Raw genomic sequence first — 17,977 nt, 5'->3', positions numbered from 1 at the left:
GAAAAATTGATTAAAGATTGAAGGTTCTCCAATGTAAAGTAAAATAAAACCAATCAACTACTAAGAAAATTATGTTTCTTTAAATGGAGGTAATTTTAAAAATATAAATTAATCTTTAAAAAAAATGCAACTCCAATGGGGTATTACGCATATTTAAAATTTGTCTTTAAATTTTATAATTATATTTATAAAATAAATACAATCAATTATAAATTAATATTATGAATCTATTCTTCAATAAAATTAAATCAATGTGAGTTTAGAAAATAAGTTTGATTCTATTTATTTTAAAACAATCAGAATTTATCCAGAGACAATTTTCAATTTATCTGAGGGATAAGACAAAACAAATAAAGCTTAATCAGATGCACAGTTTCATTCAAAGTCTAAAGCTTCAATTTAATTAGGTTTAATAAATTCGATGAATTTACATCACAATAAACTTTAGTGTAATAATCCGGTTACAGGCTGTAAACAAATTGAAATAAAGAAAGATAAACTTCTAGTAATGGATAATGGAAAATAGTGTTACAATTGAAATATAGTCTATGTTATTGATATTATTAAAAGTGAAAGTTTTATGTGCATAAAATGCTGTATAAAATTTTATATCAAATATATATATTTGCTTTTTTTTAAAATAATTTTATATTTTAATTATTGGTTTTCAATTAATTTAGGATTTTGCATCCAATTAGATGCAGCTATTATTAATTATTAATACTTAAGAAGGTATTTTACAAGGAAAATTATACAAATTCTTGAAAAAAACAGCTTGTTCTTTGGCTTTACAACGTTTATTATTGTTCTTACTTGTTCTTCGGGAACAGTGCAGCTGGCGCCATCGCCAGGCAGACGTTCTCCTTCCTGACTGGGACATTCTTGTCCTTCCCCATCCCTTGCATGTTCGCAGCAACGAGCCTATGAATAAACAATAAAAAAATTAAATCAAATAATACATTATATTTATTTGAATTTAGAATAAACTAATAATTGAAGGCGAATATTCATCTCAATGGCTTTGTAAGCAAAGGGGAGCTTAATTTACCAAATTTTCTTTTGCGGATTTCTGGAAATACGTATCAGCGAATTCACCCGACGCGTTCCATTGTTCCATGCGATGTTTTCCTACAGCGGTCGACTCACAGTCTCAATAATACAATTTCCCATCTTAAATTTACATATGAATAAATTTAGAATTCAAACGATAAAAAACTTGAAGTTGATATTCGGTGATATTCACACAGGATATCAAAGAAATTATATTATATATGATAATTTACTGCATATAGTTTTTGAAAAAGAGTTTCTCTCCAGTATAGTAGAGTCTATGTTTCGACCGATTTACAATTAAGTATATCTCGTCAAATTATTCAAAGTTCTTGTAAGAGCATACTTAAATAAATTAAATAATTTATTTTTACTATGAGCACTTTACATTTTCGGATAAAATTTAAAACACTAATAAAAATCATAACTGCATGGAAAGCAAAAAGGCTGGAACTATTTCTCCGCTAAATCGCGATTCCAATTCTCTATTTAAATAACGAAATAATTGGAATTGCGATACAATACTAATAACAAAACAATGAGGCAATAAGACGGTGTTATACGTTTTAAGATAATATTCATATTACATTAAATATTAATAATAATAAATAATAAACCGAATAAATGGCTCTACAAAAAATATATTTTGTAGAGGTACATGTTGAATTGGCTACATTTATTCGTAGCAGAGCTACGACGATAAAGTTAAAAACCATCTAGGGTACTATTTACGGAGAAAAGAGTGAGATGTTTTCACGAACATCGTTTTTGTTGTGTATTACGTCTAATTAACTACTAACTATATACGTATATAAACTATATAAATCTTAACGCTTAATTTAACTATAGAAATAGTATCGTTACCTTCGCTTCAAACACCACAGTGATACAACGGTAAAATGTAGAAGCCGAGAATATTTATATACTTATATAGTTATACATATTATATAGTGTAGATGTTTTTTTTAATGCCAAGAAGATAATTTGGTTTAAAGTTTTTGTAACAAATTGTTTTTAATTTTTATTAGAGAAATGTTTTAATTTTATTTTTAATTAAAATTTACTTTAAGCTTAATCCAGACTTAAATAAATTGTAGCAGTAAAACAAAAATATATATATGATCGTGTTATTATTATATACTCGTAATTATTTTTAGGATCTATATATCGTATTTCATTTAAAACCTTTCTTGTTAACAGATTACAGATAATACAGATTATACTTGAAAAAAAAAAACATGCAAATTATTGTTTAACATCTATGTATACTAATATTATAAATGTTAAAGTAACTCTGTCTGTTACATCTCTACGCTGGAACCGCAGAACTGATTTAGATGAAATGTGGTAGACGAAGAACAAAGGCTACTTTTATTATACCACTCGAGGTGGTAAAAAATGAGGTGACGGTTTGAGTGTTATACGTAAAGTTTTATATAATTCGCGCGCGAAAGCCGCAGCTTTAGCTTAAGATTTAAATATGGAAAAATACAGACACGTACTACATTGCGTGTGTGACGATATCCGTTTATTTTTTTAATTAAGAACAAAACTAAATCTTAAGTCGATACTGCATATGTGAGCTGTCAATAAAGAAAATATTTTTATTAAATTAATAACCATTGAATATTTTGATATTGTGTCATATTCGGACGTTAACTGCGACCACAGCGACTATTGCGTATTTAAACGACGCTTGAGCGGAGTTGTACCTGTTGCTAACGTATTTAAATTAGACCCTTATTCTCCGCGTGTGAGGCCGAGACGGGTAAAGTTATATATTTACTTTTTGTAAAAGCCTGTAAATGTCCCACTGATAGGCGTATACTCCTTTTTGAGAAGGTTTGGAGCTAACTCCACCACCAATGCCTGCTCCAATGCTTGTTAGCAGATCCACGTGGCAGATTTGCTTACGATGTTTTCCCTCACCGAGCATGAGATGAATTATAGACACAAATTGAGCACATTAATATTCAGTGGTGGTTGAACTCGGAATCATCGGGTATAATTCACCATTTCTAACCACTGGGCCATCACGGCTCATACGAAACGGTTAGCTAATAAGTAATACAAATTAAAAATGTGTCCTCTTTAAAATGAAATAAGTAATAAATTAAGTTAGAAGATAAAATATCTATGAATTAAAAAAGATATGCGGATAAAAATTTGTATCACGGCTTTTTATATGAAATACTAAATCTACGCATAGATTGGAAACATATTTTATAAAAGTTGTACCATAATTTGACCCGAAAACCATTAAACACACTTTATTGAAATTTTATGTGTCGATAGTTGAATAATATAAGGTTATCTAGCTATGAGAAAGACAGATTTTATTCAGACCTATCTAACATAAAAATAAATTAAATAAAATGATTGCATAACACATTCCTACATGTTAATGGATCTCCGTTTCTACGAAAAGTAATATTTGCAGGACCGAACTCGCGGGCGACGGTAATATTCAAGTTGCGGCGAATAAAATTAAAATAGAAATATAAACTGGAACTTTTCATTTTAAATTCACATCATGTCATTGAAACTCTTGCTATAAATTTTCATAGCCTTTTTAATATTCAAAAACACTACGCAACCAATGTAGGTCGCTTTTATTTTTTAATTATTTTGAACGCAGCGATAAAGTTTCCATTTTGACGACTGATCCAGTACTAAGTGTAGTTATTTTGATGTGGGTCATTTATATAAATTCGTTTTTGTATCAAATCAAATCAAATCAATTTTATTCAAGTAAACTTCACAATGAAGCGTTTTTGAATCGTCAATATTAAAATACTACCACCGTTTCGGAAAGCAGCCTCCAGCGAGAAGAAACGGCAAGAAACTCGCATAGTTGCTTTTTTCAAATAAACAGATTAACAATGCTGTTTTTTTACAATAATTAGTGTCTTGTGATGGAACCCGAGCCCAAATCCAGGCGTTTTTTCTAAAAAGTACTCTTTTAATGAATAATAAGACTTATTTATTAATTTAGTCTTAATAAACTTTTTAAATTTCGTAAATGGTAAATTGGTTACATTTCCCGGTATCTTATTATATATGCGTATACCATTGCCCAAAAACGTTCTCTGTACCGTATGCAAATGGAAAGTACGGGCTTCAAGTTTATTCTTATTTCTTGTATCAATAGTAAGTTTATCAACTTTTTTGGAAAATGTTTGTATATTCTTCTGTATAAACATTATATCATCATAAATATATTGTGAAGTAGCCGTTAATACACCTATTTCTTTAAATTTTTAGCGTAATGATGTCCTAGAGCTAATATTGTAAATAGTTCGGATAGTTCTTTTCTGCAGAATAAATACTATTTCAATATCTGCTGCATTACCCCATAACAACATTCCATATGACATAAGACTGAAAATTACTAAAATAAACTAGTCTAGCAGTACTTATGTCCGTGAGTTTTCTTATTGTTTTGTATGTACTCGCATTTAAGAAAATAGTTGTTTTTTTTTGAGGATCTTTATTTGTTTTTTTTTCATTGTGGTCACCACCGTGGTCACCACCGCCCATAAACATTGGCACTGTAAGAGAAAACTTATTAAAAACTTTTTATTTATTTATTATTTAAAAAAAAAACTAACCTAACCGATATTGGCGCATTCGCGGTTTTTTTTTTGCTGCAGTGGCATTAATATGTACGTTCCACCAAAACATACGCACCAAGAACCGTTATTGTATGGTAATATACATTTACGTCACGCTCTTCAAGTGTGTGCATTTGCTGGTGTAAACATGAATCTCAGACGCATATCTAACATACCTTTATCCGATAGAGTTGAAACAGTTGTTTTTGGTACTTGTGTAAGAGTTTCTGGCTCAGTATTGTATAAAATAATTCATTTCAAACAAACGAGAAAGTCATTGCAATGGACGTCAGATTGGCTAGCACTATATAAATTTTTGCTGGTTCTTCTCGGGTCTGAAGCATTTATTCCGAATCTTTGGCGGAATTCGAATAATCAGTAATGCTTCTATGTTGAATAAAGTTGCAAAATTTGAATCAATTTTTTTAAACTTTGTCATTAGTCAGTCCCACGTCGAATGTCACGGCTATTTACTTATTTGTTAAACTCACTTCACAGAACGAGGGTCCTCGCATCAATTTTACACCTTCGTCAATTTTAAAACGGCTTAAGTGATTAAAAACTTTTCCAAATGAAATAGGTATAAAGTACTTAACTGTTTTGATAGATATTTCCATAAAATAAATTCACCAAAATTTATATTCTTATTTCAAAATAAGGATTAAAGATTATCTTATGTAAATAATTAGAAGAGCCCGTCACCCTTCTCGAAGAACTGTCTAAATATAAAGCCGTTATATGTTACGTAATTAAATGTATTATCTTACTGTCATCGTGTTACAAAATAATTACTTCATAAAACATTACGACAGCTTAATTATATAGCATCATACGATCATATTATATAACAGAAAGGCAGATAGAGCGCACGGATAATTAAAGTTAAGCAACAAAAGCGAATACAAAGTCAATAAAGAGTATGTCGTGTTATAATTAACAATTTGTTAAATCATCAATAATTAATAATTAAAGTGACAAGATATTTCACGTATTAACAAAAAAAACGCGTCGTTTCAGGATCATAGGTTAAGCGTGAATCTTAACCGACGATGCTGAGTTCTAGCCCGGAGCAAGCACCACTGAATTCACCTCGTACTCGGTAGTGAAGGAAAACATCGTGAGGAAACCTGTACGTGGTTGATGAGAATTGGCCACGTGTACCATCAACCAGCATTGTAGCAGCGTGTTGGAGTATGCTCACGCCGTCTCATCTAAAGGAAGATGAGGTCTTTGCCCAGCAGTGAACATTATAAGGATGTAATTTAATACTTTACAGCATGAAGAGTACAAGGTTACTTAAAACTTTAACGAAACCCAAACACATAATATATGAGTATACTTAAACACGCGACACGTATTTAAACAATTAATTTAATTTCTCTAAACGCCTTAAGAACTAGACAAACTGCTCGCAAAAAACTCTTAAGTAGGAGTTTTCTTACAATTTCGACATGGTTTGGTCATGGTCAGCGATTTTTGCAAGCGCGTCTGGGTAGGTACCAACCACTCATCGAATATTCTACCGCCAAACAGCAATTCATAGTATTGTTGTTTCGGTTAGAAGGTTGAGTTAGCCAGTGTAACTACAGGCACAAGGTTCATAACATCTTAGTTCCCAAGGTTGGTGGCGCGTTGTAGTGTAAGGAATGGTTAATATTTGGTTATATTGGTTGGCGGAAAAGCAAATGGCCCATCTGATGCTAAATGGTCACCATAGACAATGGCGAGGTAAGAAATATTAACAAGGAAGTGTGATATAGTTATTATATAACTATTTCGCCAATGCAGCACCAACCGTGGGAAATAAGATATTATATTCTTTGTGCCTGAGTTGCATCGGCTAACTAACCCTTCAAACCAAAACAATACTATGAACAATACTATGAACTGCTGTTTGGCGGTAGAAAATACGATGAGTGGGCGGTCCCTAACCAGACTGGCTTGTGCAAAGCCTTACCATCAAGTAAACTTGATGCGATCTACCATAAAACCTGTCGTTCACGCTGGAGTCCGCTGTGACCTCTGGCAATTTGGTCTACTTTATCCAAGTACCGGTTTGAACGTAAATTTGTTTGTCTGTAGTTACGTGAGTGCTGGCCGGTATCATTGTGTAAACGCATTAATAATGTGTCGCTTATCTATCGACGGCTCTTTCCTCGATAACAAACGTTATGTTTCATTATTTTTACACGAAAATCATGGGAGTTATTATTTTGTATTGAAAATGAGGGATATTTTTTGACAATTCGGTAGTAACATTATGTATTGATAAAGATAGCAGGAAGCTTAAATTTATAATGTAATAAGTCCTCAATTTACTGGGGCTGGTTGAGCTCTGGATACATGATAATTTAACGACCATTTAGTCACCAATAATTGGCTATTGATTCAACTAACGATGTTTAGTATTCCACATATACAAGGGATGAGTGTGCCATTATGTAACAGTAACAAGTAATAAAACAATTTCCGTCTAACAAGTTAGTTAGCAACGCCTAGAAAATTGCAGGTATGCAACTTCCTCTTGCAATGCAAATAAAGGTGCTTTAACTAAAGGCTCTTAGTAAAAGCACTTACAAAGGGCGCTACTTGCACATTAGTTTAAAAAGGAACTTTAGAATGCCTTAATTTAATATAATAATTAATTACAAAACTGAATTACAATCCATGTCATTTTTTCAAAGATAAATACTATTAGTATATAAAATCTCGAGGGTTTTTTTCCGAATTAAATAAATAAATAAATTTATATTACTGCGCGTCTCAAAAATCCTTATTTTAGTTATCGTTATTCAAATAATCAATTATTTAACAGAAATTCCAGTACAGTAACAGTTTTAGTTTGTATAAACGCTAATTTTTAAGTTTAGGTACAGAATGTTTAAACATGAGTAAATGAATACACGATAAATTGTTTAGTCGAGACATAAAATAGTTATAGTTCCGGGAAGAACTAAACATTTATAAGCTTTCCTATTCATAAAATAGTTTTGTTTTATGAAATATGTTAGTAAATTATAATATAGTGAAAAGTAGCATATCAATAGGTAGGTAGGTATACGATACTTAGCTATATTCAGTAGAAAGATTAACATCATAATGGTTTTGATAAAATTCAACATAATTTATTGCTTTGTAGTATCCCTTTAATAAATATTATTTTGCCAGTTCTAGTTCTTGTTAGATTAAATATTCCTAACCAGTGGCGGAACCACGTTGAAAAATTCTAAAATTGTGACACAGAAGATGTTATAATGTGAATTCTCTAACGGAATGGTGCAGCGGTGTTTATTAACAGTTTTTCTTTTTTAGTCTTATTTATTATACTAAAACTAGGATACGAAAATTGTTACTAACAAAATGGACGTATAGTCTGAAAATAAATGATTTATTATTATTATAATTGCCTTCCTATTAAAGCATATTTCGTTTGTGACTGTATTTGTGTTTTATGTACGAATAAAATTAAAGCCCTAAAAACAATAAATATTTAAAATGATAAAGTGTTATAATAATAATGTAACTATTAACACAGCATATAAATGTTAAAAACAAAAATTAAATGTTTCACGTAAGTCTTACAGAACATAAATTTGACTTAATCAGTTTTACAACATAATTTTATATGTGAAATACGTAAACTTAATTTGCAGTTGATTGAGTCGTTTCATAAATAAAGGGTTAAAGCGCTCATTGCTCGCTCGTTGTCAGCTCTTGATTGGATCTATATCACAAAGGAGCAGGTACTTCGTCGCTTCTATACCAGTCAATACCTGTGAACTAGTCTCTTTGTTCTAGAATTGCTTGATAGTGTTCAGAGTTTTTAACAAATTAAACGACAAAGCGCTTTAACAAATATTTGATATCCGTCCTAAATTTTGACAATAATTTTGTATCATATTGATATAAATCTATTTTATGAGTAGTTTACTTAAAAATAAAGTATGAAGAATAAAAGTAAATCTGTAACTACACTTACAATTAGAAGTTTAGTTTGAGTTTAAAGTGGATAGATATGCAAATACTCGTTACTTTGACTACGAAGCGAAGAGTATTGTCAACAGCGCGCCCAGCGCCCTATTTCAGCCCGAACGACGCCAAACGCCGAATACGAAACAAGATGATTTACTCGCTACGAACCCCACCGCTCTTGCTTTAAGCCTATTTGTTCGGCTGCCGCAATATTCTTAAATATGTCTTTGAAGTTTCGTTAAATGAATACATTTTGAATTATGTCAGAGAAATTATTCTCGAAACACATACTAATAATAATATTAATTATTCAATATGTTTCTACAAATGAATTGTGTAGGATTTTGTTTATAATAGGCAAATTGCTCAGTTCGGTACTTTCGGTAATTTAATGAACAATGTTACTTTTGGTAATGTACAATAGAAGATACCATATCGCGGAGAATAAAGTGATAAAAATCAAACAATACCTCAAAATCGTCCGTGGAAACAATATTTTGCAATCGCATCAACATTATGTATCCCCGTTGACTGACTCGTTTATCTAGTGGCTAGATATAAGAACGTAGATCCCGAGGACTTAGGTTCAAACCCCACGTCGGGTCGATGAAAATATTGGATTTTTCTATTGAATTTCTCAGTAACTGCCTGAAGTGGAAGTTGCAAGTGTGTAAATTCCCGCGCCTCGGAAAGCATGTAAAGCCTTTGGTTGGAATTGCCGTGTCATTGCATTATGTCAGTAAGGGGATACGGAAACACAGGTGCACACCTGTGTTTGCGCAAAAACTTGCGCACTATAACGTGTAACATGTACATGTAACTTGAGTATTTGGCTAGTCTTCCTTGGGATTTGCCGCTGTGGCTGAAATCGTTCAGGACGACATGTGGGAATCGAGTACAATACAAAATGTTTTTTTTATAGAATAGCTCCGCTGATACTATGAAGATCTATGAAGGTCTCGAGAGCATGTAATTCCTATTATATCGTTATTAAATCACGTTCGGTAAAGACTCGACCGAAGCCAGGTGCCAAAAGCTGTCTTGAGATTGAAATAAGGCTCGAAGAAATATATAATATCGCTAGTTATATTGTAACAACGTATATATTTAGAAATGCAATTTCTCTCAAACTATTCTCGGTACGTGTAAATTGAATTTTACGTAACGGTTTTAAATAACTTTTGAACATCGTTTCACTATGATTGTCAATTAAATTTATTTTTTGAATTTATTACGCAGTTTTTGTAAAGTCTTTTTTTTCTTTTAGAGTCAGTGAAAATATATAGATTACATAGAAAAATAGAATCTTAATCAAAAATTGCGCGTTCGAACCCAGACAAGAACCAATGAGTTTTCATATACATAATTCGTATTTAAAATGGATATTGTGCGTACCGTACGAAGGGTGGAAAGGAACATCGTGAAGAAACGTGCAGGTGTCGAATGTGAATCCAACGAACCAACCAGCATTGGAGCAGCGTGTTGGATTAAGCTCCTAAGGAAGGAAAGGGAGACCTTTGCCCAACACAGGCATTTACAGGCTGTGATTTATATCTTATGCCTCAATTATTTTTCATTTTCGTAAACAGATATATATTTATATAATAATAAACCAAACGCGTGACAGATATCGTATTAGCGTGACGGTGGCACGCACACCCTATTTATCTCGTTGGATGATGGATGGATTCCTCATTTCGGGATCGATCAACATTCGCGCATCACTAAGCATGTAGGCTGTTCACGATTCACGGGCCTGTTTGTAATTCACATCAAAACCATTACAAATACATTATATATATGTATTATACATTTTAAACGGACACATGAGGGAGTAGAGAGAGAGGAAGTATATTATATGGCGCACCTTGGGTGTATGACCAACTCATATGCCGTGATGGCAACGGCGTCATGCTTTCTCATGCCGTGAAACCCCGTCTTCGCTGCTGCTCATTACATAGTATAAAACAAAGTCGCTTACCGTTGTCTTTCTGTCCCTGTCTGCTTAGATCTTTAAAATTACAAAACGGATTTTGATGCGGTTTTTATTTATAAGTAGGGTGATTCAAGAGGAAGGTTTATATGTATAATACATGCGCAGTATATAAAAGAAACACTGATAATTTAGAGGTTTCTAATGTGACGTCGTAAATAAACAGACAGAATAGAACCCTACAAGATAGATTAATATAATGTACTACAGTATTGTACACATTAAAAAGATCTACAAAAAAAATCCTTGATGGTATATGTCTATCTCTTAGGGATAACTCATAATAAGCATTCTTATCCTTTACTTTTTACGAGAAATAATGGCTTATTTTCACAGTATTTTTAAACAATACCACATTAAACCTTAAATACATTTTGTATTTCATATAGATCAATATGGCCCTTAATATATATTTTCGAAGACATTACAGATTTAAAATGCAGGGACATCGCGGTTTGTATTGGTCTAATTTCAAAAAGCTATTAACTTTGTATATGATAACATTCTGCAGTATATTTAGTATCAGTGATACACCCGTGCGAAGCCGGGGTGGGTCGCTAGTAACAATTGAAACATAAATAAATATATATTATTTTGCTCCATATGTACTACCATAAAATATATGTATCGCATTTGTCCCGGTCCACACTTCTTATTCAAAGATAATCTTGAACACTGCTAGTTATGGAATCATAAGTTAAAAGTTAATAACATAATATTTGTAACATTATTTTATATCAAATACGTCTAAAGGAATATATATTTATTCACTCGGTAACTGAATATGCAACGGTGACAAGCGTGGAACAAAACGCATTATCTAACCGTATTATCGACACAAAAACATTTCTTCGAGAGATTTTTCCATTCGTTAATTTCTCTTTTTTGTGCTCGTAAATATTAAACAAAAATTCATTTCCAAACAGTCGAACAAAAAAAGATTTTTTAAAAGTAAACAGAGATGTAACAAAAAATTAACACAAGTATTTTTTTTATGTGTCAATTATATATTTTAAAGGAGAGGAAAAGCTATACCGTAATATTATGTCAAAGATAGTTGTTTGATTCCAATATAATATAAATAAATAAATTTTATGATATGTATTTTAGAATATTTTGTTAAACCATCGTAATACCTTACCTTTGTCTAATTATTAACTGCGATAAATACGAAGTTGAATTACAAATTAAGTGCTTTGAAATTCGAACATTCCGATGCTTTAATATTGCGATTTTTTTCTTTAAGAAAGAAATTATAATTCATTGTAAAAATTATAAGTCCTAAAACATATTTTTAAGATGGTTCGAATGTTATGTTTTATTTTACATTAATATACTCTCGCGGCTTTATTTCCGCTTCAGGTAAGCGGGCGATCAAGGGCTCCGATGCTGCATGAAATCGATAAATATATTTACGTAAATTTAGTAAAATATAGTCTATGTTTTAAGACGGATAGAGTCAAGGTCACTAGCACTATAATATAGCGCTTAATCCATTAAACGATTCCGCTTTATATACAAACGTTAACTCGTCTGTGACAACACACTAAATCGGCTTCCACGTCCGTAGCCTAGGTTAATGGGCTGTCAATAATACTTCCAATAGACACGAGCACTGGTAGTATTAATTAAAACTGTCCAAGCTAAAATAAACTCTACCCTCTCTTTATTAAGAATGTAAATAACAGTTTTCGTGCTCAACGTGTTTGTGAATCGACATTTTATGTGCATTTAACATGTTGACAACTTCAACTGACCAGAAACTGATTCTATGAAGGGTTCCTTTTTGTACGTTTAAAGAAAACCATTAACTGTCCATTATAATAAAACGTCTACGCGACTTTTTTCCGAAAATAATTAAAAAAATACTGTTTTTTTTAATATATAAAATATATTTAATCAAATTTCACTGGTAAATCCTTTTAGTTTTCGTCCAGTATAATTTGAGCATTTTGTAAACTAAAGTAGAAGAGCGATTATTCATATCAGTTTTTACCAGTAGGACTGTGTCCGCCTGGACGGGTCAATCAGCAATTAAACCATAACTAAACAGTCATACTTTATATATCATTATCTCATATCATATTTATATACGTTTTTGTTTGGATTGTGATTACTCACGATTACTGGTGAATTAGACCCCATGTTTAACAGTACACCGATAGTACAGGAAGTAGTTTTTATAATTATTATAGTTTTTTTTTTATATTGGCAAAAATTCACTCGTAAGCCTTTATAAATAAAATTAAAAAATATTTATCGGTAGAACGATTAAACATGACTGGAACACATACAAGCCGTAAATCTTAAGCAGCCGAATTCATTTAATGGTTACACGCCGAGACGATGCCGTGGCCAAGATTTTATTTCCCAATAAAATGGACAATGAACCAAAACAGTTGAGACAAGAAAAGATCTTACGCGATGTAAAGGTATGATCCTAAAATTATTCCATTTTAAAAGTTTTGGTACTTACCTACTCACGTCACCGCAGCAAAAAACAAACTGCGAATGCACCAATATCGGATAGGTTAGGTTTTTTTTATAAAATAAGTAACACCTAACCTAACCTATATTGACGCTTTCGCAGATTTTTTGTTTTACGTAAATACCAAAGTTTTTTATTAAATAATAACCTATCGTAGTTAGTATAAACTTATTAGAAACATTTTTATAAGTATGATATGAAATTAAACGAAACGTCATTTGATTACCTGACTGAATACTATTGCAATAATTAGTCACAGATAAAATAAAACATCGAAAGCTATATAATTGGATTGAGATTTAATGTAATAACATCTTTTTGGCAATTGGAGCGTTCGAGCATTTAGAATTTCGAGGGATGATTATAAACAAATGCCGCGTTGCCACGTATAAGGTAATCAACTGATATTCACACAATTAAATGTTACTCTGTAACAATTTCGGTCTTCTGGTTCGTAGTTTGCTCGGTTAAGGAGCTTTCATAATGTTGTGTGCTAGATAGTTAGGTTATTTTTTTTTATTCTAGTTTCCGACTAATAAAGACAAGAAAATTCAAGATGACCCATTGTTATACATACGACAAAACGCTACATCATTTTATTTTTTCATCTACAGCTTCTGGAAACGTTTCGTGCGGCTCCTATTTAAGATCATTGACCTTCCCTCCTTAGCCGCATCACGCTAAGCCATGTGAATGCGATATCTAGTAAGCTTGAGGATGTACAGGCATGAGTATCACGGACTTAAGTGTTAATAATTTTAATATTATTAACACGTATATCATCGATTGGTAACGTAATTTAGATAATAATAATATACGGAGATATTTTTTTTATGATTCCGGTAGGCGAACGAGCAAATGGGCCACCTGATTGGTGATTGGTCACCACCGCCCAAAGACAATGGCGCTGTAAGAAATATTAACCATTCCTTACATCGCCAACGACCCACCAACCTTCCCAGGGTTGGTGGGTTACTAACATATTATGTCTCTTGAGCCCGTAGTTTCACTAGCTCACTCACCCTTCCAACCGGAATACAACAGTACTGAGTACTGCTGTTTGGCGGTAGAATATCTGATGAGTGGGTGGTACCTACCGAGACGGGTTTGCACTAAGCCCTACCACCAATTATTATTATAATTATTGGATTTATTATAATAGAAAGTTAAAAAATCGACGCTTTGCAGTGTCATTAGTCTCAACACGAGAGCCTTTGGTTTTTAGTCGTATTATTCCGGCGTCATGTGTTCTCAGCCTGTGTTTATCTTAAACTTTGTTTCGTGACAGCATTGCAGCGAGCGGCGTGACCGCTGAACACCTAAATCTTGTTTTAATTGCGCTTTAATACGGGAACGGGTGTTCGCTAAATGTTCAATGTCCGCAGTTCCGCAGCCGTGACCGTATTACGTCAGCCGTATTGTCTGATAGGATTGCAGACTAATATACCGTAGCGTGGAATAAACGAGTTTAACTTACATTTGAAATCTGTCAAATAATTACGTTTATGTTGTTCACATTACAGACTTACATAAGTTAATACAATACAAAATTAAAAATGACAACTGTCGTCACTCATCTCACCAATGAAGGCCACGGGGGTTTATTTAGATTTCAATAAATTCAATAAAAAAAAAAATTATGTGATTCTATTTTTTACAAAGCAGTCCTAACTCTTAAATTATTTATGCATAGATAAAATAAAATTGGAACGAAAAAAATAGGGCGAATTCAAAAGTGTGTGCGTTTTATGTAAAAAAGATTATTCAAGAAAAAAAGTAAATTTTTAAATATATCATAGCTCCTTGAGTTTATATATTAAACTATTCCCTTATCATCAATATGTAATTCATATTATCATAAAAGCTTCTCTGGATTGTTGTACTATCATGTAAATATATTTTTTTTAATTTTAATCGATATATTAATCTATTCGCTCACGAAGGCGCGCTATTCTGTTTTACTTTTAACAACTTAAATAAGAAATATAACCTCATTAATACTTTTTGCTGTCTGTACTTTTACTCTGCGTGAATTTAGTGTGCACGACTATATTTTTATAAAGTGAAGATGCGCGCCTTCTTGAATGAATATATCTAGAATTATATGTAAAATTATCGAGGCCCGACGGACTTTGTTCTGTCCAAACAGATATTTTTTGGTTGTATTTTTCATGGGGAAACATAATCGTTTTTTGAAAATGAAAGTCACGTCAAAATCTATTCGTCCGTTTCGGAGATTACCCGGAAAAATAGACCGACAGAAGGACAACAATTTTAAAATTGTGTTTCTTTTTTTTTGAAGATCCTGTAAATATTCATACGCATTTATTAATTTTATATTATTTTGATATTACAAACAGACGATACAATTTTATTTAGTTGTAGGTATATAGGTATTTCATTTCCAAGATTTTCGTTGTTATTAATATATATATTAATATGTGATTATCCAATATCGATGAACGAAACACACTGGTATAATGTACAAAAAAGTTGTCCAATTACGTCCAAAACATGATCAATTTTCGTTCACTAAATTCACAATAAGAAAATGCCTGTTGAAGCTTTTTACAGTATCATTCTACAAACAAAATATAATAATAAAAAAAGCCTGGAGCTGCCGTTGTTCTATCTAGCAATATTTTTTAAAATAAATGTTGTTCAAAAGTATCATTATTTAAGGATTATTAATATATATTTATGTCTCTTGAACATTGTGGTGATCTCGTACTATAATTTTAAATGTTTCAAATGTAGTCCATGATATATAATATTTAGTATATTTGTACGAGGTAAAAAAATATGATGGAGTTGTTTGGCTTTAAGAGCAAAAAAGGTCATATCAACTTAGTAAAGAATCTAAATCTCCAACCTACGGTAGAGATTACGGTAGAGTTTCTAATATGTATTATTTATATTAACATCCCAATATTATTGTGTAATTTTAAAGAAGGATACAAACTAAATTATTTTATTACAGATAATTTATCAATAAACGGCCGTATCAGCCGCGTTAAGCTTTTCTCCTACTGTCTTGTGGGTCGTAACGTGGTTTTAAACGTCTGTAACCTTGTTCATTAAATTGTCTATGTAACAAAAAACACTTGAACAAATCAGACTTGTAAATTATCAGATATAGAAAAAATTAGCTAAATAACTAAAACTTGCACAAAGAGTTCGATTGTGTTTGTACACTTAAAAGTATTTACCGTAGGAAGCTTTTAAATAGAACAACTCTTAACCTATTAACCGTTGTTTGTAACGGACGTATCGGGGTGAAGGCGACTAGGCAAGTAACTCGGCGCCACTTAACTTGAGCAAATAGAAAACTGTGTTGAGATTCTTTAGTCGTTTTTAGTTTATTTTTTTGTTGCGTTTCTCAAATATACCTACGTGCGACGTGCCTTCAGCAATTTGTGCATATATGAACTTAACGATTATGAATTAAAGAGTTACTATTCCTCACATTCTTGATCGTCGTATATCGTTATCTTATTTCTAAGGATTGCTTTTTTGTCCGTATTACGAATTACAAAATTACATTAAACGTCACTACGTTTCAAGGAAAGACTTTCTGCCGTAAAAGCGAGTTTAATGCTTGAGATTTGACGTTGTCGATTATGTTCTGTTCACGGTGTGTCGCGTGTTTCAGTAAAGTTTTCGACGTTTTATTCTCAAGTTTTCAATTATGTTATTAAGCATTAAGTGTTAATTTAATCTTTGTTGAAAAATATTCAACTTTAAGTCTGAATATAATTAATTTATAATTTTCCATTGCTGGGCAAACGCATCTTCTCTTGCTAAGAAGGTTTGAAGCCTATTCTACTTCTGTATTATCTTTCTACCTTTCTATTTTATTATGAAAGTTGATTAGTTCTCGTAGATCGTTCAGACGATCAAATGAATCTGTTGGTAATTAGTCCCTTTCTCCATGGGAACTGGTATTACAAAAAGTAATCTATCACTTTCTAAACTTTTTACATCATCAATGCTTTAAAACCCGAGGGATTTAAGATGTCATTATGATTACTCTGGCTCACTCAGCATTGACTTATGAATATAACAATAACATGTTTTCAATGAGCTATGCAATTTGGTTATATATAAATTATATACATATTTATGTATAGTAATAATGGATACTGAGTTTTTTAATATAAGGTATTGCTATTTAATGGAATAAATGATGAGTAAGAGGAACTAGGTAGGCCTGCCACAGGGTCTCCGTTCTCTTTTTTTCTTTAATATGAATATTGAAAAGGTTTAAAAAAACATTATTAAAATTATAATTTCAACCTACATTATACTTTAAGTTATAAATTTATAAAATATACAAGTTTAGCTAGATAAAAAGAACTTAAATCAAATACATAAAAGTTTAGTCTAGATTTTAACAATTTAATTGTACCTAAAGTTCTATTTACGTTCTATTTACATTAGTAAATATACTACGTTGATGTTCTACCCATTCGATGAACTTAACGTCATTGGGAATAAGGTAACTAATTAACATAAAAAAAAAAAATGTTGAATATTTCGTTAAATACTTACTGCGTCTGTCGCGGAACATCTTGTACTAAAACTGACGTTACTATCAGCCATCCTGGACCCTGCAACAATAAAGGAAAGTAAAAAAAGAGAAATTATTTAATTTATAATAAATATAGCACACTGTCACCTGAGTCTATTCGGTTATGTAAGCAAATTTTGACCTTGATTTTAAAAACCAATCTTTATTGGTCCAAAAAAAGGTTGAGTTTTTATTAATTTTTAACCGCTGTTTATCTACCGTGCATTGGAAAGCAATAAATCTGTTGGTCCTGCGTTTAATCGATTTTTATCTTTAATTATAGCATTAAA

General features: G+C 31.7%; 1 protein-coding gene across 1 annotated transcript in view; it reads right to left on the bottom strand.

Moving 5' to 3' along the window:
• LOC113392325 (adenylyl cyclase 78C) overlaps nucleotides 1-17,719 on the bottom strand; it is a 28,048-nt gene extending 10,329 nt beyond the window's left edge. The window contains exons 1-2 of the mRNA XM_026628693.2: nucleotides 17,669-17,719; nucleotides 814-921 (exon numbers count right to left, since the gene is read on the bottom strand). Coding sequence (XP_026484478.2) covers nucleotides 814-921; nucleotides 17,669-17,719 — 159 coding nt within the window. The remainder of the gene's footprint in view (nucleotides 1-813; nucleotides 922-17,668) is intronic.
• Nucleotides 17,720-17,977: the final 258 nt, after the last annotated feature.

This window comes from Vanessa tameamea, chromosome 5 (genome assembly GCF_037043105.1).
Source record: "Vanessa tameamea isolate UH-Manoa-2023 chromosome 5, ilVanTame1 primary haplotype, whole genome shotgun sequence".
NCBI lineage: Eukaryota > Metazoa > Arthropoda > Insecta > Lepidoptera > Nymphalidae > Vanessa > Vanessa tameamea.
The sequence above is the reverse complement of the archived record's forward strand: the minus strand, read 5'-3'. Positions and strand labels throughout refer to the sequence as shown.